Source organism: Oppia nitens, unplaced genomic scaffold (assembly GCF_028296485.1).
Source record: "Oppia nitens isolate AA-2021 unplaced genomic scaffold, nextdenovo-longstitch-racon4-pilon3 scaffold13_pilon_pilon_pilon, whole genome shotgun sequence".
Classification (NCBI taxonomy): Eukaryota; Metazoa; Arthropoda; class Arachnida; order Sarcoptiformes; family Oppiidae; genus Oppia; species Oppia nitens.
In genome coordinates this window covers 1,014,658-1,042,280 of record NW_026533192.1, presented here as the reverse complement: position 1 = coordinate 1,042,280, position 27,623 = coordinate 1,014,658, and the positions used below count along the sequence as shown (strand labels likewise).

Here is a 27,623-nt window from a genome sequence, read left to right as displayed (position 1 = left end):
ATTTTCAAAAATTAAAAATCAATAAATTTTTGTTATATATGTAAAAGTGATAATTAATATTATTGGCTAATTTTGGGTTTAAATATTCAAATGTAAAAATCAATAAATTTTTGCTAAATATGTAAAAATGATAATTAATATTATTGGCTAATTTTGGGTTTAAATATTCAAATGTAAAAATCAATAAATTTTTGCTAAATGTGTAAAAGTGATAATTAATATTATTGGCTAATTTTGGGTTTAAAGTTTCAAATGTAAAAATTAATAAATATTTATTATATATGTAAAAGTGATAATTAATATTATTGGCTAGTTTTGGGTTTAAATTTTCAAAAATTAAAATCAATAAATTTTTGCTAAATATGTAAAAGTGATAATTAATATTATTGGCTAATTTTGGGTTTAAATTTTCAAAAATTAAAATCAATAAATTTTTGTTAAATATGTAATATGTAATGTATGTATAAATTTTTTAAGTTATCTAACCTCACGGAACTGTATGTGTTATGTTGTATAGTTTTTTATATACATCACACTCCTACCTCTCTCTAAAACCTACCGGTTCTCTATAAACAAAATTTTCTATGAAATTGCTTTAAATTTTATTTTATAATTTTTATTTAAAACTCATATTTATTGTGTATTGTATTAAATAATAGCTAAATAAAATACAATATAATTTTACTTATTATTAATAAATTTTATTAATCAAAACTAAAATTTTTATATATTAATAATCTAATGACTAATTTACTAAAAAGATATCCCATTTCTAATAAGCTATTATTTCCTTTATATAATTAATTTATAATAAATTAAATATAAAATTTTAAAAACAAATTACATTATAAAATAAATTAATAGAAAACAACAATAATAAATACAAAATCAATTGTGATATACAATACAATAGTATATAGTGTTTATAATTATTATCGGAGCACTAAAAATCATTTTGAAAACAATATACCGGTATTTGTTTACATTTTATCGGGATTTAGTCTTTTCGTATAATAGACGATACAAATAATTTGTAATGTTTTATCATATAATAAATGATTTATAATTAAGTATTATTATTAACTTTATAGCATCCAATAATTTAACTTAAATATAACATAACTCACAAAAATTATATAATGATGCTTTATAATAAAAATAGTTAAGTATAATATAAATAAATATACCGGGTAACCTAAATGTATATAATTGTATAAACTTTTGAAACAACATTTTATGATAAGATCACTTCAATTAACCAAAGCTCCCAATAAGTACAGTATAATAATCATATGTATTAACAATGCAATTACATTTTGTTTGTAAAATAATTAAAACAATAAACTTTGATTTGTGTGATATATACTGTAGTAAAACATAATTATTTCGATCAAATAAAAAGTTTAAGCGATGTATAAATTATAACATAAATGATAACAGAATTAGATTTTTAAAATAAACACAGAAATTATGCATTTGTTTTAAATACAAAATCTGATCACATTATACAACACTGGCCCGCATTCTGGTCGGCATTTAATCCGGGAATGTTTCCAATGTTAAGGTCTGGAGGCAGACCCGCACCAAAGTCGGGCAAATCACCGATCAGATCACTGGGTGGCGATCCGCAGCTCTGCATCGCTTGCATTACAGTTAAAATACGTTGAAATCTCTCTTTTTTGACGGCTTCGCTGTCTTCAGTTGATTCAGAGTCAAACTCTTCGCAAACTTCTTTCATGAGTTCCATCTGTTTTGTATATCTCTTGAGCTCTTCAGCTGATAATTTGTCTTTGTTTTCATTAAGAAATGTCGGATACTATTTGAAAATATATTTTAATCGCTAATTATAAACAAAATCTCAATTATTATCACCTTTTCTGCCAATTCATTGAGTGCCGGATATAATAACTCTTTTGACAACAAGTTTTGCATCATATTAGTCATCAAAGGCATCAAATTAGCAAAATTGTTGGAACCGTTCTCTTCATCGTCGGCTCCAATACCCAGATTAGACCAAATTCTTGCCAATTCTTCTTCTGACAAATTGTTTTCCTCTCCGACCACTGCCTGAGCCTTATCTGAGATAGTCTTCAGTGTCTCCTGTAATGAGTGTTGAAATTCGTCTTCATTACTGGCAGTGGCTGTCAATAAAATCATAAAATTAGTTTATCTTAACATATGATAACCAATTCAAGTGCAAACCCGCTTCGGCGCACGACTTTGTCAGTCGAGACCAATGCTCTTTGAGTTCGGGATCAGAGTTAATGAGCGGCGAAAACATTTCATCAAATTTTGCTAAATCTTCATTGAGTTTATCATCAAAAGGATCACTTCCAACATCCGGAGCACTCAATTCAGGTATAATTTTCTTGTTATTAATCAAATCATCACAAGTGGTCACAGATGTGGTCGCCGAAGCACTTTTCGGATCAGTATTTGTGGGCTTAATATTGAAGTCATTTAAAGCACCTAAAGATAAAAGACATCAATTTATATGAAAATAATGACAACATATATGGTCTCTATTATCAATCAAATTCAATATTATATCAATAGATCCATTAAAATACCAAAAAATATGTCTTAAAGTGACACCATTTGAGGGAAAACCCCAATAAAAGACATCATATTTAAGACAACACTTACTGTCCAATAATGAGGACAACTCGTCGTCCACTTCGGGATCAATCGATCGGTCTTTCGCTGACTTGTCTTCATTTGTTTCATTTGTTGACATAATTTGTTTATTCTTCGAGATATCAATGAATTCACACTTAAATCACAAATAGTTTAATAATAGAAATAATGTTTTGTTTGATTTCAAACATTCATAACAAACGTAACCATTATTTATGGACTTTAAATGTAAAAACAATTTATTAATAATGATATATTAAATTCATTAAAATATTAACAATCAAATAATTAATTAATAAAAAATATATGTTTTGAAATTTATTTACTTAATATTTATTTGTAATTTAATTAATATTATTGATTTGATGACATTATATGCTTAAATGTTATGCATATATTAACTAATTTAAAGTGTATTTTAAATACAATATTATATAACATCCGTAACGTTATATATGTTAATCAATGTTTATATAGCAATCAATAGAGTGCCACACTTTACACAATAAATATATAAAACTTTTTTTTTATATCACTTTAATTAAGACTGCAATAAAAATTATTCAAATGAAAAGTTATTCAAATTAATTGATATTAGACTAGATTTTGAAATATAAATTTAATTATAAATACATTTTATTACTATTATTGTAAAGTATTTTTTCATTACAATCAAACAAATAAACTAACAAAATATTTTTTATTAATTTAACTACAAATAGATGTTTGATATTAATTTCAATGTGTAATCAAAGTTAATCAACAACAAAAAGTTTATACAAATTAAATTATCTTAATTTAGATTTTTTAAAATAATATTTAATAAATAATAATTATAAATTGTAATATATTTTTAGATAAATTTTATAAATTTTTTTTATTAAAAATTAATAAAAGTCTAAATAAAACTTTTGTTAATATAGACTAATAATAATCAAGTATTTGCACGATTGTTGTGTTAAGAAAACAATTGCAGAACAACTAAATAATAAGTTTTATAACAATAATAATGAAAATAATAATAATAATTGTAATAACTATAAATCATAGATAAATAAATGATAAATAAAAAATTGTGCGCTAATTAATTTTCTTAAATGGTAAGGCAATTATCATCAATAAGTCTAAAAACAAATGGCATTGCAATAAATGGTCACTAATTTCTAATATAAGCAAATTGTGGGCTTTTTTAAGCAAAAAGTCATGTGTTGTTTGCGTGACAATAGCTTTAATACAACTAACAAATAAAAAATCGCTATAAAAATCGTGCGTTTCTTAAATCAAAAACTAATTCAAACAATATTTTTGTTAATCTCTTACTCGATCACAAATATACACATATTTTCTATAAAGTATATAAAACTATTAAATACCATAAATTTTATTATTAAAAAACTTTTTATACAAACATTTATAAGTTTCATATTCAAACATTTATAAACATTATTTACAAACATTTATAAAAAATAATTTTAAAACATAATTTTTCAAAAAAAATAAATAAATTAAATTAACTCATTTATGAAAACAAACCGTTTCAATAAAATTATGTGTAGTTTGTAATTAAACTAAGTTAATGTTAATTTTTTAGTTGTTTTTTAATGAATAATAGACATTAAAATAAATAATTATTCATAAAGACTGGGCACTGGTAGGTCAAGGACAGTAATGTGATTTTATCTAAAAAACTTTATTAAATTATATAAAAATTAATGAATAATTACAATATATAAATGAATTATAAGTATTATTAAGGATAGATATTATTATATAAACAATATATCATATCATATTATATATCAGGGTTGCTAAAGGTTTTCGATTTCAGGGGGGGGTATAGGGGGAGGTAAAATGGCAAAATTTTCGAAAAAGCTTGGGGGGGGGGGGTATAGGGGGGGGGGGTGAACATTTTTTATTGCATTTTTAAACGACAATTTTTGCCAAATTTGAGTAAATTCCCATTAAATTCCCATTAAATTCCCAATAAATTCCCACTAAATTCCCACTAAATTCCCGCTAAATTCCCATTAAATTTTCAATAAATTAACAAATAAAAATATTCTCAACTTAATTTCTCAATACTCAAAATGTTTTCTAAATATTAAAAATTGCATAAATATATATATAACAAATATAATTATAATTATTAAATAAAAATATTATTTAGATTTTAAAAAAAATAGTTATTGATTAAAAATTAATGATATAATACTGTATTTATTAAAACGTTTTAATAATAATAATAATAAAATTGGCAGAAATAATTATTAATTAGTTCTAAATAATTAATTTAATTTAAAAATATATATTTTTTTAGTATTTTATATTGAACCATAACTAACACATTTTAATACTGTATTTATTAAAACGTAATATAAATAATTAGTTCTAAATAATTAATTTAAGAATATTTTTTTACATAGTATTTCATATTGAAAAATAACTAACACATTTTACTATAAAATTTAAAAATATTAAAATATAATAACTTTAAAATTTATGCTAAAAATTTGTTTTCTACTTTTAATAAGAAATAATATATATAAATATTATCATTTATAAAGGCTAAAAAATAAAATAAAATATTTGATTATTTTTTTTGAAAATTGGTGGGAATTTATTAGGGAGCTTTTTTCCTTGTGGAGTGCCCCAACTCTATTTATGTAATATTTAGTTAATATTATTATTATTATTTTTAAAGCACATAACTAACAAATTTTAATATAAAGTTTAAAAATATTAAAATATAATTATTTTAAAATTTATGCTAAAAATCTTAGTTTTCGACTTTTAATAAGAAATAAAATATATATTATCTTTTATAAACAGCTATAAATAAAATAAAATATCATTAATTTTTTTGAAAATTTGGTGGGAATTTATTTTTTAGCTTGTGGAGTGCCCTAACTAGTGTAAATAATGTTAAATTGATGTAATTAAGCATTTTTATCTATTTATTTTCTATACATAAGCTATTAATTTATATTAAAACTAATTTAATATTTATTTTTTTGTTTAATATAAAATTTTACATAATTGAAAAAAATTTTCGGCGCCTTCGGCGCCGAAAATTAGTAGGGGGCCCCTAACTTTCTGGCTTCAGGCCAGGGGGGGAAAAGCCAAAATTTCTCGATCTCAGGGGGGGGGTAAGACGTCTTACCCCCCTACCCCCCCTTTAGCAACCCTGATTATATATATATATGAATAATACTATTGTAAATTTAATAACAATTCAAATAACCACTGATCTTACACTAAATAAATAAACAAATTATAATTATAAATACAATACATTTAGTTTAATTAATATAATATAAGTTTAGTTTATTCAATGATACATTGAATGAATATAAGTTTATTTTTCAAAAGTATCGTAAAAATGAAATTATTTAACTTTTCTAACTCTTTCCCTCTAAAGCCCTCAACATTGTCGATACAATAATCAAAAAATAAATATAAAAGTAATAAATAAATACATTACTATTTAAATATATTTAATTGTCAATGATTTGCAAAATTTGTCACTTAAATAATTATTTATTTACTTAACAAACCGATTGTTATAAAATGCAATTTTAACAAAAAGATTGTTACTGTATGTGTCAACTTTGTTAACATCAATGCGTGCTTTTAGTCATTAATTAAGATACAGACTAAAGACATTTTGAAATAAATATCAAATTAAATAATTTTTTAATAATGTGTTAATTTTTTTGCTCAAAATATATTTTACTCACAATAAGGTGCGTCTATTTTGTAGTAAATATTTTTTTTTTGGAAATTATATATATATATTAAGGGGTTATATCTTGAATCTCCTTTAACCTCCTATATCTGAATACTAATATTTATATTTATAATTACAGAGAGTTTAATATTTTTATAATATTCATGGAGTAATCAATTCAATGGTTTTGATTAAGAAACGCACGATTTTTAAAGGAGAAACACCTGTCTTATAGTTATAGGAAAATCATACCAATCATACCAAACATATGCATATCTGTGTTGTGTTTGTAAGTAATGTTCAAAAAGAGTCGACTCCTAAACAATAGCCAAAACTTGTTCATTGGTTTTCCTCATCACCTGTTCCTCAGTAGCAACAAATGCTTGTCCCGCAATTGTATAGCATAATTAGCGACATTAACGGGTCAATCACTTACAGTGCGCTTATGGTGTTTAAAGTTTGTGAGATTTGTTTGTTGTTATGTAAACATTAAGTTATGGACCGAAGTGGTCGCCAAACATTACCGGTGGTCAGCCGTAAAGGCTTAACACAGGCCAGAAGTGCCAGTGTTTCCTATGATTTAACACCCGAAGGACAAGACATCGCTGAAGCAGACAGAGAATACCAGCGACAACAAGAACTCGGAAGATGTGCTTCAGATCTGGCAATGGAGGCCATGGAGTATAAGTTCTTATCGCGACGTAAACGACTGATGGCTCACAGATTATTGCAGAGCAAAGACAGACCAGAAAGTCCCGAAAGACCGTCAGTGGTTCCGCCTCCTCCACCACCACCACCGCCACCTCCTCCTCCACCGCCACAACATATAACACGCATCGACACTAACGGTAATGTTATGACTATAATAGAAAAACAGGATAAAAAAGATAAGAAATTTGAAGAACAAAGGAGTAAAAAATACGAGGAATGGCTGAAAAAGTTAGATGAGGTCAATGTGATACCTACTTCTGCTAAAGAAAGGGTCAAAAAATTAGAGGAGGAGCTCTTTAGACTCAAAAGAGCCACTGAAGAGACTGATGCCAACACTTTGGCCAAAACTTATAGGCGACGGCTTATGGAAACAGAAATAGAAAGGGATAGAGATATTGATATAATGTCTCCAATCAGTTATAAAGCTAAACCTGACTTACATTATCCATACGCCAAACTGATATCCCGGTCCACTCAAGTGGATCCACGATTGACTAACGATGTTTCGGTTAACACTGAAATTGATTTCAGGTATTTTTATTATAAACTTTTTTTTTGAAAAAAAATCTGTTAGTGATTATTAAAAAATATATAAATCCCAACACAAGTTATCTATTTGTGTGCTGTATATAACTATAAAATGTTTGTTAGAAAAATGTACTGAAATTTTTTATACGAATTAAGATTAATTTTGCTAAAAAGGTTAATGAGTGCTCTGTTGGATAAACTATTGGTTGACAGCGCTTCGGTTGTCGTCCAAACCGATTGGAAAAACGCTGTGACAGACACTCGCGATGTCGGCGTATCCACTGATAAGATGTTTCGCCAACGATTCTCAGCGCTTCCACAGACCAGAACAATGTCCGTACAGACAGAGATGTCGGCACTTAAATATAGAGATAAATCTGTGGCAACTGATCTCGATATTACAGGTTTGTCTATTATATTACATTATTTTCTTTTTAAATTTCAATTAAATTATATATAAATATAATTATAGATAAATTCTATTATTTTTATTTGAAAATATTATACATAATTAGCAATTGATGTTTTATATTTAATACATAATAAAATGTATAAGTATTGAATGCGTTATTCTACTGTATAGAATCTATACAATAGACTAAACTAAATAGATAGACTAAATACATAAATAAATAACTATAAATTTACAATAGTTATTTTATTATTATTTCTAAATGACATTGATGAGTTATAGCTAAAAGATATGACCAATTTACGCATGAAATAATTTTTATGACCAATATTTTATTTGTTGTAATTAAAAAAAAAAAAGTTTTCTATATAAATTAGTTCAATAATGTAATGTATGTTTATTTGATTAATTGAAAAAATATTAGCAATAAAATTTAATTTTACTGTTTTTTTTGTTTGTTTGTTATTATTATATGACAACATAATAAAGTCTCGTGTCATTAAATAGTTTTGGTTCTTACAAATTGAAAATATTTATTTGATTTTAGTTTTTTTTTGTTATGCAACAAATAACATGTTTTGTTATTCAAAACTTTTAATAATAATAAAAAAATAAAATAAAATTAGGTACTGCCAGATGATAAAATGATAATATACAATAAATAATTTATATGTATATAAACTGAAATATGATAAATATATAATTACACATTGTGTATTTTATGTATTGATTGATTTGAAAGCATATTTATTTTGCAGTTCACATACATGCATATAATACATGCAAACATACAGTACATATATGGACAAAATATGTTTTGAGAAATTTAATTTTATTAGTTGTGAAAACAAAACTTTTTATTGCATTGGAAATAATATTCATTTCAAAAAATGAATTGAAATTTTAAACATATTTTTATTACTATTATTTAGTCAGTTTAATACTTAATAATGAATGATAGAACAATGCAATGTTAAATAAAAAAATATATATAAATAATTAAACCTGTTTAACACATTTAAATTTTTAGTGATTTTTTAAATAGATAACAACAATATTGTAAATATTTTTGTTTTACGATATATATGGTGTATATAATTTACTAAACAGTATAGTATTTATATTTAACATTTTTTTCATGACTTTCACCTAAAACTCGAAGTAATAATTATATATTAAACTAATAAATTCAATGAATATTCTGCATAACAATGTTTTTTAAACAATCATTCATTCTGTAGGCCATCGACACAGATATAGGTCAACACTTCGTGAACTGTCAATACCTGTAACCCGGATATCATCGGCGGCTCAGACGGACCTCAAATGGTTCTTCAGAAGAGATGTCGCCTGTGAGGCCAATCTGTCGTCATTCTCGTCCGAATCGGAAGAGTCGGTAGTATCGGCCTATCCTAAAGGATTTCACCCGAAAACAGGTCAACTCATCGATCAGAGTTTACTATCAAATTATTATAAACTTAAAGATCAAAGTGCTGTCAAACAATCCGGTGCTAAACAACAGACACATCGCGAACAACAAACACATCCATCGATGGAACGAATGTATAGATCATTGAAAACCCCGGAACCTATAATAGAAGAATACGGCGCAACAACCACTGCCACCGCAACGTCGTCTTCAGATTCCAACTCTGAGGGCGACTATAGCTGTGAAAATGTTAGAGAAATATATCGGGAAAAGTTTGCCGAATATAAGACACACACAAAACCATTGCAAAAGAGCTATTATCACATGAGATCTGAAGAGAAAAAGTTTAACACAGAGTTCAGTGATAATAAAAAACATACAAAAGATAAGAAACAGTATTTGGAAACAGATCTTCAAAGTTATGATAGAGAACCACAACGACTGGACATTAAACAGAAATCCACTGCCAAAAAGGTTTTAATTTAATCATTTATTTCAAATGTTTATTAATATTTAATTAATAATTAAACCAAATTTATATATTTATATTATCTAAAAATTTATAATTATCTTTTAGCAGAAACCCGAAGTGCATCCAGAAGTGAGTCACAAATCAACGCTTACCACTACTTTGCCACCAAAATCTACGCCTATAGCAAAATCATTGCCAATTATGAGATCAATGGAGACACAAACCAATGGTGAGTTGGTTGTGGCGGAACAATCTGTACCAAAACCAGTGATGAAAGTGACGCCCGGAAAGGATTTGAGAACTGAATCAAAGATTATAATAGATGTGACAAAAGCTAATAAAAAAGAGAGAAGTGAAGTGACATCACTAACCAAACTGGACGACGAGGGCAAGATGTCTCGTACCACACACGTCACCACAAGTCAACACATTCCCGTCAGACCAATGATGGACACTAAGCCTATGCCACGAATTACTGATGGATATCAAAGTATACCATTGAGATCACAATCACCTCAAAGATCTATGCCATCACCCATACGTAAGGCACAATCGGAAATCGATGTAACACCAGCCAGCAATGTGTCTACCCGTCCTGCATCGGCCGATGATTTATCAATGCCACCCATAAGCATAGCGCCACAGATACCGTCTACAATGAGTTTTGGATCGTCCACTCATAGCTTGAAGTCATCACTTAAGACTCCGAGTCCCACATTTCGTCACTACGACACTGAAGATATAACTGTACCAAAGATTGGTCGGGTCAGCATTCAAGACCCATTGCATCTCGTGGTAATCGCACCGCCAGATAATTTTGGTAACAAATCCATGTCTATGAATAGCAACGGTTTGCTTATACCTATAGACAAGTCCCGATGGAAAGAGACTTCCAGTTCAACCATTTGTAATGAGATGACTACCGATGCCTTTAAAGATGAAGATGGTTTGGATAATAGTTTTGAATCTTTAATCATAAAATTAATTTTGTAAAATTTTTTATCGTTGAACTAAATATGAATTTAGGTGTCGTTCAACAGCCTAAAGCAATATCGATGTCCACCGAAACACTGATTGAGAGCAAAGGCGGTGAATCTATGGTAAAGACTCGCTCGAGAACTGCCCGTAAGTATGGCAATGAAGGTCAGGAAAAATCAATAACCAATGAAATGGCATTTAATGGGTCGAAAGGTATGTCATAAAAGTAATTATCACTTTATTTGATGCTATTTTTAATATTATTATAATATAGTTATCATTGTATTGATATAAATATTAATCATTTATAAATATTTGATTAATTTTTATCAAATATAAAGATTACTTGAAAAACAACTTTCCATACATCGATACCAAACCACCAAAAAGATCGTTTTCACCGCCACATCGAACCTCATCATCACCAGTGGTAACATTAGTTGATACTCCGGAGTTTTTGAGTCCCGAACCACCGGAACAGTTGCCGAAAATGATTAGCACAAAGATGTCACGCGTGTCGACACCCGATAGAGAGAAACGAGATCCTTCTCTGGTCACAGATGTCAGTACATCTCGTTATCGACCGGACGAAGAACTAACCAAACGATTGGTGCAAAACACGTCGCGAAGGGCTGCTGTTGTTGAACCGGTTCAACAATACAAGCCAGCCGTCAGTAGCGACACAAACAACACGGCTGTCCCAACAACAGGTCCACCGCCAGCCACTGAAATAATATCACGTATTATTAGGACTTCTGAATTGGATGAAAGTAAAAAGTTTCGCAAATCTAAGACCGTTTTTGAACAAGAATTACAATCAGCTCGCGATGGACCCGGAGGTGGATGTCATATATCGACAAGCATTGCGTTTGATAATCCCGTTCCTCAAAGTAGTGGTGTTATTATCAAAGAAATCAATGAAGATGGAACTTCAAAAGTATTATCACTAATTGTTATCATTAATTAAAAATATCAAATGATTTACCAATATATTTACAGAGCGGATCCACCGATACTTTGGACCGGAGGTCTGGTGTATCCGGAGTTTCGGGAGTATCGGGAGTATCGGGAGTATCGGGAGAGATAATGACTGAAACAAATTTCCAGCGCTTCAAATCACCACAGATCGGACCAAATGTCAGTGAAGAGACCTCTTGGAAGTACTCAATGCAATGCAATTATCTTAACGGCACAAACACTACCTTCCGGTAAGTTGTTTCCAATCCTTGAGCTCATACTATCCTCATATACACACTATCTGTCTATATATCTGTCCTTAAGGTCATCTATTGTTGTCTTTTCTAATTCTGCAGAACAACCATTGATTACAAACGGATTAAATACCCACCGCTGACATCATATGAGACCAGTTTATGACTGATTCTTATTATTTTAGTTTTAATTTTTATGCATTTCATATCATTTATTATTATTTAATAAATATTATACTTTTATAGTATGATATTATAAATATACTCTATGTTATACAACTTGTATTCTAAAAGTTTATTTTATATTTTAATTTGTTGTTTATATAATTCTAATATAAAAAATGTTTAAAATATGATATTATAAAAATTTACAAAAATATATAAATTAAAAATTAATTTGTTATAAACAAACAAAATTATAAACACATTCTTTAAATTATAAAAACTTTATACTATTTCTCGTCTATCTTTTTGTATTGTATTGTCAAATCAATTTTATTAATGTAAACTTATATAAAATAAGTTAATCTAATTTGTCTAAAATTATTACCATAATTGTCTAAATTATTCACATTGTTTTATATTGAACTAAAGTAATTGTATTTTATTTTTTCTACAATTTTATAATAATTTTTAATAAAACCGCTTGTAAACACTATTTTATCAATATAAGTATCTAAACTGATATTTTATTTTTGTGAAAAATATTTATATTGATACTTTAATTATAATTAAAATTTTGAATTTAGTTTATTCTACATAATGCAATGTATAATGAAATACCGTAATCTAAATTTTAGTTATAAAAAATTGGTATTTGGATATAATATTATATAAGTAATGTTCAATTTTTTATATTCCAGTTAATTATACAGTACTACTGAATATTAATGAGATAAATTTATAATAATAAACTATTACATAAATAAATAATTTTAACACAATATTGTAATTTAAATCAATAAAAATAAAATTTAATTACAAAATTGTGTTAAAATTAATAAAAACTCAAGTAATTATTTTTAAATATAAAGATTTTTATTAAAAGCATTTCATTTAAATATCATAACAGATGGATTCAAACTTTAAACATATTGTTATCAATTTTGACAAAAAATAATAATAATGTTATTTTTTTATTATTTCAATAATGAATGAATATCTCATTAGAAATATATATATATAATTTATTAAAATAATATTCAAAGCATATACTTGTTTGATTGATTGATAATTTTATAGAACCGGTAAATCAAATATCAATACTTATAATTATAATTATAAAGACTATTTACATAAATACTATATCAATAATAATAATAATAATAATAATAATTATGGTATATTGTTAATAACAATTAATACATTATTAGATGTTAAAATAGAGGATATTAATACTAAAAAAATATTTTAATAAAAGACCTCATCATTGCTTAGAAATATATAAATATAGAACATTAATATTAATTGAAAAAAATATTAAACTAAATGATTGTCAAACATTGAAAATAGTGATATTAATAATAATAATCTAAAGAAAAATAAAGTTAAGCACAGATTCTCAATAGAAATTCAATAAATTTGTAAATTTTCAATAATTTTTGCGATTAATTAATTAATTAATAGTTCATTAATGGCTTTCTAGGGGTTGACGTTTGAAAAAATAGGAAATTATGTTTGCAATCCATTTGATGGTCGGTGTAGGTCTGTGTTGGTGATGCCTGTGACGAGTGTTTGCCACTACTGGTTACCGACGAACTGTTAGTACACGAAGAGGATAGAGATGAAGATCTCGAGCGAAGGGAATCGCCGTGAGATACACGTCGAGGAAGGGTTCCGTTGCTCTTATAGTTAGGTGTTTGCGGATCTGTGGGTGCAATCAGATGAAAATGTAGACATCAATGATAATTGTAAACATTTCAGAGAAAGTTATACATACCTTGAATGGGTGTCTCGTCATACAGTGAACCGGGAATTCTGTTTTTCAAATACATGGGCGCTCTGGTGGGCGATGGAGATGGGATAGGCATATGATATTCAGCTACCGATTCCCAGACAGCAAAGTCTTGTATGGTTTGTTCCAAATGTTTGGCCCATAACCTAACGTCACTCATTCCGTTGTCATTTAGCATTACATAGCATTTGTCGTCACTACTAATGGTTAGCGCATTTGATCCGCAATTTACTTTAGTCCTGTTAGTAATGGGAATCACGACATCAGCGTCAACTCCATCAAAACGTTTCTTATTTGATCCATAACTCGATGAACTGTTTCTATCGTACTTTTTAGACCACAGTTTCAGTTGGAAGTTCTTGAGTGACGCCCAATATATTGATTCAATCTTTTGTGCTCTTATGGACGCCTCTTTGACTTTCAAGTAACCGGCGATGCGTTCAATATTCTGACAATCGGGTTGTACGGCTAGTCGACAGCAAAAATGGCCAAACAATGGTAACTGCCAGTGCCTGTTCTCCAGATTTTCAATCACCAGATCATGTGTTTTGATGGCATCGGACGCATCTTTAAGACGCAGTGTTGCGGTGGCCACCAAATGAAACTTTGGACCCGTTTCCGAATCCATATCATCTTTGACAGCAGCGGCCAACTTTCGGCCCAATGTTTTCGATACCGAAGTAGAGATTTTTTTAGATAACTTTCTGGGCGTTGAAGCGATGCTAAGATCTTCGTGAAGAACACGCGAATAGACCTCCAGTCGAAACTCGAAATCCGGAGGAATGTTTTGGAAGACACAAATGTCATCAAATTGGATGTCTGTCGTACTTCTGTCCACATTTGTTACCATAATTGTGTCGTATATTTCTGTGCCGATCTTCAGCAGACAAAATACAGCAAACCGTCGATAATCTCCTTTGTTTTTGAAGTGATCCGAGTCTTTCCATATCAATGGCATCCGGATATCTATATAATACAAAAAATATTAATTCATTAACAAAACTATAAAAAAAACTCTTATAATTATTATAATAATTTAATATTAAAATATCTTAATTAATCCTCGTTTAATTACTTAATTTATTTAAAAAATTGTAATTATTTACTATAGGATTTTAATCTAAATAGTGTAATTTTAATGACAAACAAAACAAAACAAAAATAATTAATTATGGCTATAAAAATAGTTGTTAATGAATTTAATTAATGTTTGCAATCTTTATAATTTTAGAATTTATCAAAAATAAAATTTTTAAAATCAAAATTTGAATAATTTTGAATTTGATTTATTTTAATGGCATCACAAACTGCAAGTTGAAAAGCTTGCAAATCAATTATTGTATTTTCAACACTTGCTTATTGTGTGATTTTTTGAATATTTTTTATAATATTACTATTTTACTAATTTGCAATTTCAAACGCATAACATTATGATATTTTAATATACCATATAAATGATAATTTTAAAAAATAGTACATGGATCATTTTTCAATATTTTTCAACAGTGAGACCGTATTCTTAATGGTCTAACCATTATTACCGCACATTTCATTTAAAACTCGACAGAGCTTTTCATTTATGGTTTCCCAATGTTTAGGTATTTCTCTCTATTAATATAATTTGGTTCCCATAGTATACGATAAAAATAAAACAAAACTTAAACCACAAGTTCCTGAATATTTACTCTAAATGTACTTATTTTTTGTTATCTTTATACTGTCGCCCAAAAAAAAACATAATGAATAATAACCTCTACTGTCAACTATTAAACAGAGTTTCCCATAAATAATATCAATTGTCTCAATAAGACAAATGGATATCAAACATAGTGAGAATATTTGTAAAATTCAACACACATTAAGTCAAACAAGTTTTTTGTTATTATGTAACTGAAATTGTGATTTACGTTAAAATGTATGTTGTAGTTAATGATCAATGAATTATTATGAAACTGCCTAACATATATGATATAATATACAGTAAGTTTTAAGAAAAAAAATTCAATAAAATTTTATATAAAAAGAAATATTTTCATAATAAGTATATATAAATTTTTTTATAATCTCACTTTACTCCTCCCAAGTTTTTATTTATCATTTTTTTTGCTATATAAGGAAACAATTTTAATAAGTATTTAATTGATATAAATTACATTCGACAGTATTATCAAACTTGATAATAGAAATTTGATTGACATATATTAGTTCATAAACATAAATAAAATTAAAAATAAATTGTTCATTAATAAGTTAGTTAAATTTTAACGTTACTTTTATGATATACTGTGCTAATAAATATGTAAATAATATCATATAATACCTAATAATAGCAACATTTTATTATGAATAAAACCGGAAAAGTATATAATTGTATATAAAATATAAAAGAAAATCATTGTATTATTCAATCGTTGAAAGGTTCTCTTTATTTCAATCATTTCAAAATCCACATAATATTATATATAATATAATAAATTTGTGGCAAAAACGCTGAAAACGGCATAAAATCAAAATAAATACTATGTTTTATAGTCAACTAAACGCCCGAATAATTTCCTAAACAAATGGACAGTTGATTGTATTATTATCTTATTTTGGGATAAATAAATATAAACTAAATAAGTTATAAAATATTGCTGTCGACTAGACATTTATTATTTAAAAATTAACATATTTTAATGTTTTTGATCTTATATACAATATATTTATAAATCATAAAATGTATATAATTAGTTATTAATGAGTTTATAACACTACTCCTAAAATTTTATTATCTCAATTAAATAAATTGTATTTTTTTAATATAAGTCATTATAGTATAAATAAAATATGATAACAGTCGACCAAACCATTGAATTGTCATTTATAAAATTTGTTACAATCAACTCAACAATCAATAATTTGACGTAAGGGTGGATTTGGCTAATATTAAATGAGAATATATGAATTGGACTCATAAGGTAATATAGTTCACAGATATTATATAAATTTATATATATATATATATATATATATATATATATATATATATATATATATATATATATATAGATGGATAGATATGTTGGTTATATTTGAGAAAAAACTAACAGTGCATTCATTGAAAACAAGAATTTAGACTAATTTAATGCAAATGATAAGTAAGTTAAGAGTCGAAAGTCAAAGCAAATACTCACCAGAAACTGAAACTTTTGCTTTTCCGCCGTCGCCTTTAGGGTTCAAATATTTCCTTAAAGTAAAATAAATGATTAAAATATTTTCATTTAATTTAAATTATTTGTATCAAAAACATTTGTGTATTTCAAAATATGAAAAATGTACAAATCATTGCTCCAATTTTAAAAAGATAAAAAATTGAAGTTTCAATAGCCTGTTATATAATATTGTCATTAATTGCATTTGACATTATGTTTTGATCAAATTGACCAATATTTTACATTTTAGATAAGAATCTAAATTAAAAAAATATTAAAAATTAATAAAACGGCAATTAAAAATAGTTGAATTAATATTTTCTATATTAATAACAAAACTAATAATTAAAAACAATCTAATTTGTAATAATAATAATAATGATTAATTAAAATAAAAATGAAAAGTTGAATTACTAAATATTTAAACGCATACAAATCATAAAAATTATCTAATTTATTATCATAATTAAGGAAAATTGTTTTATATAAATTAGTAAATATTTAAATTATTACATTAGATTTCATAAGATAACAATTTTTTCAAAAACCTATACAATAACAACAAATTCTACCACAAAATTATAAAAATTAATATTCACTATACATATCATGTACTATACAATAACTTATCTTAAATATTTTATAAGTATATAGTATAAGAAATTTTTTATCTATAGATTAAAATAATTATAAATTTGCGTTAAGTTTTAAATAATTTATATACAGTATATATAATCTTTGTGTTGTGCAATATCAATGAATATGTTATTAAAATATCCAAATTGATTGCAATGAATAAATTACCAGTGCTTCATAAGTACAAGTAAATAATATGTTAGTTATATGAGTCTAATAACATATTAAAAGTTAAATAAGCTTTACTTAAATTAAGATAATCATGTGATATAAATCTTTTTTTTTGAACAGCAATTAATGACATTATATTATAAACAGATTATAGTTCACATAGATATTCATGTGATGGCAATGACTAGAAGGGGGTATATATTTGGGTTTTTTTTAATGAGTTTGACTATCAATTTGGACATACATTTTGAGGTCCACTTTGTTTAGCTGTCTTTCGGCGGCTCTTCGGCGCTGAAGTTCACTCATATATGCGATCATCCGTTCATTGGATGTGAGCAAAGATTTGGCCGCTTCTAGGGTTTGGTTGGAGTGTTTACAGGCGGCCAACAATTTGGTGGTTCCCTCTCTCATCTTTATCTCCAAATCAATCTTCTGCTCCAAATCATACTCCTATAGACAGACAAAAAAAACATGTTATATAACTTTAACATAGATTACTATAATTATGATCGATATTTTCAAAAAATACTAATTATGTAAATTAGATTTCAAAAGTATTTTAATTATAATATTATAAATTCATTTAATTTGAAATTTAAATATAAATACTGTAAATTACATTTATAATGATCTATACAAATGAAAAATGTCTCGTTTTATTTTGCATTCAAGGAGAAAAAGTGTTGCAAATTAAGTGCAAAATTATTAATTACAGCCAAACTTATTGATATTGAAATTTTCTTATAATTTTGAATTGTATAGATTGTAATGATAAATTAAAATAACTGGTATTTCAATCATGTTTGCAACTAAATTTAAATATACATGTATTATCTGAAACTTATCACTTAAAAATACTAAATTAAACATTCGTATTAAAAACAATCAATATATACTATAATATGACTTTCATAAATAGATTTAAACTTTTATTTTAATTATCGCCGATATTTTAAATATAATGATAAATAAAAACAAAACACTAATAGTGATCATTAAATAATAATGTTTTATATATTTAATAGTTTAACAAAACATGACTTATTATATGAAGACAGACAACGAACCCTTTAGTTAATGAACTTCACGTTTGAGTTCAAAAACAATGTAATCACCACTTAATTCCCAAAATTCTTAAAATTTATGATTTTATTTAATTATTATAATTATTTTTAATACATATTGTATTTAATTATTATAATATTATATATAGCGAGACCCTCCTCTCTGATAATTGTAGTCTAATAACATAACTAAATACTTAATAATATGATTATATTTTTGTTAACTATTTTTCATAATTATTATTGACCATAATAGTCATTTATAATAATAATAATTATTATTATTTTATAATTAATATACCATACAGGTTAGAAATTTTTTTTAATAACTAAGTATTTAGTATTATATAAATTTTTAAAACTTAAAACTATATCAAATTAATTATAATATTACTAGTAATTAGTTTTCGATAATTTTATTATTTTATCATTAGATTACAAAACTGTAAAATCTCAAATTTAATAATCTTAAATATATAACTATAATTATAAATACAAAATATATGTAATTTGTAAATAAATTGTTTAAATGTATATACTGTACATTACAATACAATATAAGTAGATTTGTAATTTTATTCTCAAAATATATAGATATAATGTTTCAAAAATCATAAGTTAAATAATAATTTATTGAGTAACTGGTTTATTACTTTTATTGCTATAAATAACTTTATATTTAATTAAAAAAAAAATTCAAAATGTTATTAAATATCTTTTTCAATATCATTTCTATATTTATCATAATTTATTTTTAAAAATAACATTTTTAATTTTAAATATCATCATAGATTGTATAAAAACTTTTTTTTAGTAGGCATAACAAATTAATATTAGGGTCACCAACACTTGATGATATAAAATGAAATCAAAGTTAATAATAATGTGAAAGTGTTATTCATTATCATTAAAAATATATGTTGTATTAATCACTTTTTTGTCTAATTTAATTAAAAATATAAATTTAATTTTAGTTAACAAAAAATAAAAAGTAACTCATTTTAATTGAATTCCATTTTATAGTATTAATAAAGTTTCACTTAATTAAAAAAAATGTTAAGTCTAAACATTATTATGATAAAAAAACATGTTTTCATAGGTATTTTTATATAAATAGCTAAAAATTTTAATATAAATCATACCATCAGTTTTTGATGATGAGATTACTGAGTAATTAAAGTTTTCATATAATTTTTAAGATTAAAACCGTAAAAACTTTCATCAAAAATAAAAGATCTAACAAAACAACAACAAACTTATTGAACCAAATCTATGCTCTCATAGATTTAATTAAATTTTGTATATCTATTGCATGAGAAAAATAAATTATATGAATAATAATATGTTTAAAAAAAACAATTTATATCGATAACCAAATAATGTAATAATTTTTTTGTTGCAAATCTTTTCGATAAAACTAATTTATAAATAACAAAATGCTGTTATAATTATTTTCAAATCTATTTTTGTGTAATACAATAGCTGATGGCAAAAGAGTAAATAATATATTTATATTAAATTAGTTAATTGTTAACAAAATTGCTGTATTTAATTCATTCATTCAAAAATGTTATAATTGAATATACAATATAAAGAGTATTTAAATAAATTTTTTTATAAATCAAATTACAAAATGAAACGTTTAAAGAAAGAAAAATTGAGTTCAAATGTCAATGAAAAGCGTTACTAAAAAGTTTTAATTAGTTTAACAAACAAAACATAATATTATTCACTGTATGTGTAAATAATTTGTCTAAAAGCGTGACATTATGGGGTCAAACACACCGGTGGCTAATAATAATGATAGTTAAAACTCAATCAATAATAAAAAAAATGTATTTATAAAATATATAATCATTTCAATAGATATGATATATGTAATCAATTTTTATCAGTCAATTGCTTACCATCTTTTCATACAAAGGTAAGTATAAATTATAAATAAATCAATTATATTGTACTTCCAGTTAAGTCAAACAAACCATTTATTGTCACTTAATAATAAACAAACAATTAATAAACCAAAAATCACATGTTATAACAATACAATTAATATATCAGTGAACCAACACTTTCGCCAAATAATAAATGATATGGGATTATGATTAGTCAATATATTTGTTTGATATGATTGTTATATTTTATTGGACGACAAACTGACAACAAAAATACAATAATATATAATATAATAGATAGCAATGACTGCCGTTTTCGTTGTCATTACATATTGATTGAAACAAATTATCAAAAGTCATTGATATCTTATTATTGGGCTTTTTGTATGTTATATCAAACACAACATTTATACAAACAATTTTGTTATTCACTTATTTCATGAAACACATCATATGAAAGATACGATTATTATAAATTCAAATTTTTCTAATGCTTTCCACACATTAAATGATAAAAAAAATCAAACTTTTCAGTTGATGTCGTTGATGATAATAATAATAATTATAATCAGATGATATTGACAACTCATGTACTGTCATTCACTACAGTTTCTCGCATATGATTTTGAAATTACAGGTGTATAGAGTTGTCTATTGGTATAAATCTATTGATAAACAATTCAATAGTAATGTATTGCTGATAAAACATATACTAATATAAAGTATAATGATTATACAGTATATGCTAACTATTTAGGAACTGGTATATCTGTGATGACTTCCAATACCCAGTTATTGAAACGACAAAATAGTTTTTTTTTCAATTTGAAAAAGACGTTTAATATTTCAATTCATATAACAATTAATAGCTGACAGACAATAGTGGAGTTAATATAACAGATATATAAACATATAATATTATGTTATTACAGATACCGGTATTAATGTGTAAATGAGAAGCACAGGTGTGGGTAATGGGAAGGTTATGCTATCTTTGACTGACTTTCAGATGAAAGGGTTGTGTGAGAAGAGAGAGAGAGAGAGACTCGTGAAGAGAGTAACTGTTAATTACATTAATAATAATAATATCTCTCAACTGATATCCAACTCAATTGATACTAATATATGTGAAGACAAATATCATGACTCAAACCGGATTTCAAACTCATTTTTGTATTTTTCAAATTCAAACATTAACTCAAAATCAAATCAAACTATAAAATCAAAGATGACTTTTCGTTGTTTATTAACTTACTATTAATATCAACAAATCTTTTTTTGCTATTCATAAAACAAAATTAGTTTTGAATTAAATACAATCAAATGTAAAGTAAATGATAAACTTAAATAATAAAATAAAATTTGATTTATAAGCAAAAAATAATAATAAGCGAATGTCGATAAAATTATTATTTATAATAAATTATTGTATTCAAGTAATAAGTCATATGAAAAAATGAGACCAAATATTATTTGTTTGATATCTATTACAGAAATAGGGTTTCTTGTATAACACTCACAGACATTCATTTTTTAAACACATAATGTATTAGTGTTTATAAATATTTAATATATGTATTAATATATACCTGATATACAAACAAACAAAAATATTTACTCTGCATATATATATATATATTAGCAATATTTAGGACTTGAACTTGAAAATCAATAAATCAATTAAAACAATAAAAAATAATAGTATAATAAAAAACACTTTATGTAATAGAAATAACATTATTATAGTAAAAATAAATAAGTATTTCAATACTTTATTATACAATTGTTTTTTCTTTTGATATGTATTTGCTTAAAACAATATGTCATTTAATTGGCATATCGTTTAATAGGCTGTTGTATAGTATAGCTGCCACTTGTTGTTCACGCGATTAATATTTAATACAATTTTAAAGTTAAATATACGAATATCGCGTTAATTACAATAGATTTTATTAAATATAAATATATTATTATGAAATAATATTTTACATTGCAAATTAATATATATATACCTGTATATACTGTAATTAAAATTACATTAAAGGGTTGTATAATTGTTTTATACAATCAATTAAAATTATCTAAATTGTTGTGATACGTGTCGGCGCCAAAGATATTCGGCTAAATGTAGATAAAATCTTGTGGTATACCCCCTCTTAAAAGATTGCGTTTCATAGCTCTCCATTGAGATTCAATGGTCTGTGTGTTTGCACCGGTATGTGAATTGACAAACTAATGATTCACAGTAAAATGGACAAAACCTAAAAATTAAAAAATTAATTAACTTAATAATATGTTTTATCTATCATTTATACCATTGTCTGTTAGTCTATAATATCCAGCCCAACAGTCAGACACAATAGTACCCAATTTTTACATGCTTACGTATCAAAGGTAAAAGAGTGTCGGCATCTCTTTTATTTAGGGGACATATTTCTAAACGAAATCTACCTCCACGTCGACAATTATTATTTGAATCTCAACTAAACCTAAAATCCAATCAACTAGTCGACCTCTATTGTACTTTCTTTTACCAACTTTTGTTTCGTCAATTTCTACGACAACTCCTGAATTAAAAGTATCAAAATATTATCATTATAATTAGGTTTAGGTTGCGGTCGGAACTTTAGGTAACAGAGCAAACACTAATACACTATCAGTTTGGTATTACCATTATAATTAGGTTTAAAAGGTAACAGAGCAAACACTAATACACTATCAGTTTGGTATTTCCATTATAATTAGGTTTAAACTCCAGGTTAGGTAACAGAGCAAACACTAATACACTATGAGTTTGGTATTACCATTATAATTAGGTTTAGGTTGCGGTCGGAACTCCAGGTTAGGTAACAGAGCAAACACTAATACACTATCAGTTTGGTATTACCATTATAATTAGGTTTAGGTTGCGGTCGGAACTCCAGGTTAGGTAACAGAGCAAACACTAATACACTATCAGTTTGGTATTACCATTATAATTAGGTTTAGGTTGCGGTCGGAACTCCAGGTTAGGTAACAGAGCAAACACTAATACACTATCAGTTTGGTATTACCATTATAATTAGGTTTAGGTAACGTGCATAATTAAATATGTATCATATACTAAAGAGATCAACTGATTGATATTTTTCGACCCAATCAAATACCACTTCTCGACAAAAGTTAAGCCAATCACTTATAGTGTTATGAGATGTTGTTTTAGTTAAATCACTTGTTTCTCGTTTAATGTCCTCATATTTTGTTGTGCCGACCGAAAACAGGTACGTCAAGATTATTATGTTTTCAATGCTAAACTTTGATCCAGAAAACCACGTATTATTCAAAGCACTTAGTCTATAATCATGAGGTTGTCCATGCTTTTGGTGGCACCGGTACGATAATTGTTTGACAATTATCTTCTACGAAAATAATTTTTTAATGTATTTTTTTGCAAATTAATTATTTACCATTTCGTTGTCACAAATGGGACACTTTTTAAATAATAAACATTGTTATACACCAGTTAATCATTGTCTCCTGTGAGACAAGTATTAGTCTAAATAATGTCTTTAGATTAATCATTTTGTTCACTAAATTTAAGTCATAGCTTTCAAAAGAAACATAACTTTCAAGAAAAACTTAACAAAGAAAATATTCTCTAATTTACAATAAAATTAATAGTAATTCACGAGACATTCATATATTTATCTTTAAAATTGTATTAAATATTAATCGCGTGAACAACAAGTGGCAGCTATACTATACAATACCCGTTTAATAATATTTGATGTGTAAAATGTTTTAAATAAATTTAAATGCAAAATAAAAAACTAATCCAAATTCAAAGGGTATTATTATTATTATAGATTAGTTTGTGTTAAAAATATAAATAATAAGTTTATAATAATAAGGATTCAAAACAGGACTTTAAACAGTGTGTTGTGTTTGTCGATATCAAGTATTTACTAATAAACTTACAAATAAATACAAAATATAAAAATCTTATTGAAAAAGAAATAACATTTTCAAACAGTTAATAATAAAAATAAATATTAAAAGTTAGGGCTGAGCTACTATTTACTATTACAGTATTAACATACCGGTGCTTATTATTATTATTGTTTTATTCTGAAAAAACTAACTAAAGTACTAATTATATTTAATTATTATTGTATTATTAGTCATCAAAATAAACACTTAAAATATTTAATAAGAAAACTATAAATAACAAATTTATTTATATTTAACATTTAACTGTAAAAATATTTTCATTTACTATATAATTATTAACGACTTTTATGGCGTTAATTATAAAACTAATAATTTTAAAAGTGGGAATATCCTAAGTTATATAACTTATATGAAATCTTAAAGATATCTCAAATAAATTAATCAATAATTATATAATAAATTATAAAATTTATTATTAAATGTTGGAAAAATTTATACTATTTATATCATGATATTTATAGTATAAACATTTTTAAACATGTAGACAATATTACTGAACAAATGTTAATTAATAATGAGATGGAGTTTATTTTAATGGTTTAAATGAATGTATTTTTGAAAATGAAAAAAACACGTAAATCACTCACTTATCACGACATTGTTTACCGCAATTTAAATAATATAATTTGATGTTTTTTAAAAAATGTTATTACAATAATATTAATACAAAATAATGTTTATTTAATATTGTTTGTTTTTTGTAGATAATAATTATTTAGTACAATGAAACTTGTGGTTCAAATTGTTTACTATTTTAATCGATTGCTATTTTGAGTCCCAATTATTAATTAATTAAATTTTCTGGTGAATATCCGCTCCATATTTCTATACAAATATTTTAACTTAATATTTACTTTAGTTTGCAAAATAATAAAATAATAAATAATAAAAAATTATTATTATTATTCAGTATAAAACTATTTCATTTTATAATAACTAAATATTATTGAAATAATTTTAGTTTACATATCGGTCACGTAAGTAACAGAAACATTCATAATGTTTTGATAACAAATAAAAAATATTTATTAATATTTTTACAAAATCATATTAATTAATTCAAATTATTTTGATTATATTTGTATTTATAGAATAAATATATAGCATATGTTTTTTTCAAAACAATTAAATATATTATTTATTTTTACAGCAATTTTTACTATTAGTAGTGAATCTATGAAAAAAATTGTAAATAAAATATAATGTATTAAAAATACTGTATATTATAATTTATATTGAAGGAGACTATATTATATTTTATAGCTAATAATTTAATAGTTAATCTAAACAATAAAAATAGTGACTATAGATTGTTGTATAGAAATAATAATAGATTAATACAATTATCTAAAAATATTTTTTCAAATTTAAAAAAACTAGAATATTTGTTACTCCCATTTATAAAAAAAATTGTTTTTAAAAACAAAAAAAAGCAATAAAAATGCGAAATATATTATTTTCATGAGTGAGATGTAGACGGATATCATCCCACACATGCTATTACTGAAACATATAATAAAAATAAAACCAAGTATTGAGGTCTTAGAAAAAAAAGTCAATGAATGTGATATATGATATCATATGATATGATATACACAGAGCAGTCAAACGTAAACTTAAGGGCCGAACACATGAGCCAAGGGGTCAGAGTTACTATATTTGTATCATTCAATATCATGTCATTAAACAACAGTATAGAGGGTTAAAACTAAAGAAAATTTGTTACTCTTAAGAGTAAAAACAGTAGTCTAGTGGGTGACCACATCCGGTGGGTTTGTCACCACATAACAGACACACACACACACACGTGCACGTGTTGGCCATCAAAAACAATGTCAATGACTGCTATTGTGTAGTCATTTATAATGTTTTGTCTATTTATGGGTGGAATGGCTTTCAAAACAAAATTGATTAAAAACTAAATATAAAGCATAAAAACCAATTATATATAAACTTATATATATATATACAGTATATAATAGATAATATTAGATAAAAAATTCATGAGAAAGTCATTGTCTGATAATTGATGTTATTTTTATATTTATATTCATAAATTCAATTATATTTTCATTTTTTCACACAAATGTTTTGTATTGCATATAAACTTCTTAAGTGTATCAATAATAGTCGAAATATAACTTAATTTTAAACTATTATTGTTAATAATAATAGCAATACAATTGTGTTTCCGACGCTTTTATTTTTTTAAACAATCAAAGCAATCACTCATTTTTAAAATTATTTTTTCTTTAGGATTCGTTTAAATATACTGTAATTATTATAGTATTGCAATATTACTATAATTTATATTGAGATAAATATATTAAATTATATAAAACTATATTATATATACAGTATGATTATTATATTTGTTTATCAAGATTTTTATAAAAATAATTATTAATAGTAGTATTTTTTAAATTATTATGTAAGCTATTTGACTACTTGTCATAAAAGTTGAGGTGTTTGAGTGGGCGATATACCTAAAATAAATTAAATGTTATTACTTAAACAAAACCTTAACAATATTTATGGTAAACTAATAAATAATAAGCTATTATTCAATATTTTTTAATAATTGTGTTTTTGTTTTAAGTCAATATAAAATCTG

The 27,623-nt window shown here is 25.1% G+C and overlaps 3 protein-coding genes across 4 annotated transcripts in view; 1 reads left to right on the top strand and 2 right to left on the bottom strand.

The window, feature by feature from the left end:
• Positions 1-1,165: 1,165 nt before the first annotated feature.
• Positions 1,166-2,826, bottom strand: LOC128958419 (peroxisomal biogenesis factor 19-like). Its single transcript, XM_054304274.1, has 4 exons — positions 2,647-2,826; positions 2,203-2,469; positions 1,873-2,141; positions 1,166-1,816 (listed from the first exon to the last, which is right to left on the bottom strand). Exons 1-4 carry the CDS (start codon positions 2,735-2,737, stop codon positions 1,499-1,501), a joined length of 945 nt encoding a protein of 314 aa, XP_054160249.1. The 5' UTR covers positions 2,738-2,826; the 3' UTR covers positions 1,166-1,498.
• A 6,301-nt stretch (positions 2,827-9,127) lies between these two features.
• Positions 9,128-12,271, top strand: LOC128959875 (uncharacterized). Its single transcript, XM_054305905.1, has 7 exons — positions 9,128-9,176; positions 9,257-9,918; positions 10,022-10,862; positions 10,943-11,107; positions 11,236-11,831; positions 11,894-12,102; positions 12,208-12,271. The coding sequence occupies exons 2-7, from the start codon at positions 9,568-9,570 to the stop codon at positions 12,269-12,271; spliced, it is 2,226 nt and encodes a 741-aa protein (XP_054161880.1). The 5' UTR covers positions 9,128-9,176; positions 9,257-9,567.
• A 1,321-nt stretch (positions 12,272-13,592) lies between these two features.
• Positions 13,593-27,623, bottom strand: part of LOC128961010 (rhotekin-2-like) — a 45,202-nt gene continuing 31,171 nt past the window's right edge. For both annotated transcript variants that reach the window (XM_054307218.1, XM_054307210.1), the window contains exons 2-5: positions 18,305-18,510; positions 17,236-17,288; positions 14,045-15,025; positions 13,593-13,972 (exon numbers count right to left, since the gene is read on the bottom strand). In XM_054307218.1, coding sequence (XP_054163193.1) covers positions 13,725-13,972; positions 14,045-15,025; positions 17,236-17,288; positions 18,305-18,510 — 1,488 coding nt within the window. In that variant the 3' untranslated portion in view covers positions 13,593-13,724. The remainder of the gene's footprint in view (positions 13,973-14,044; positions 15,026-17,235; positions 17,289-18,304; positions 18,511-27,623) is intronic.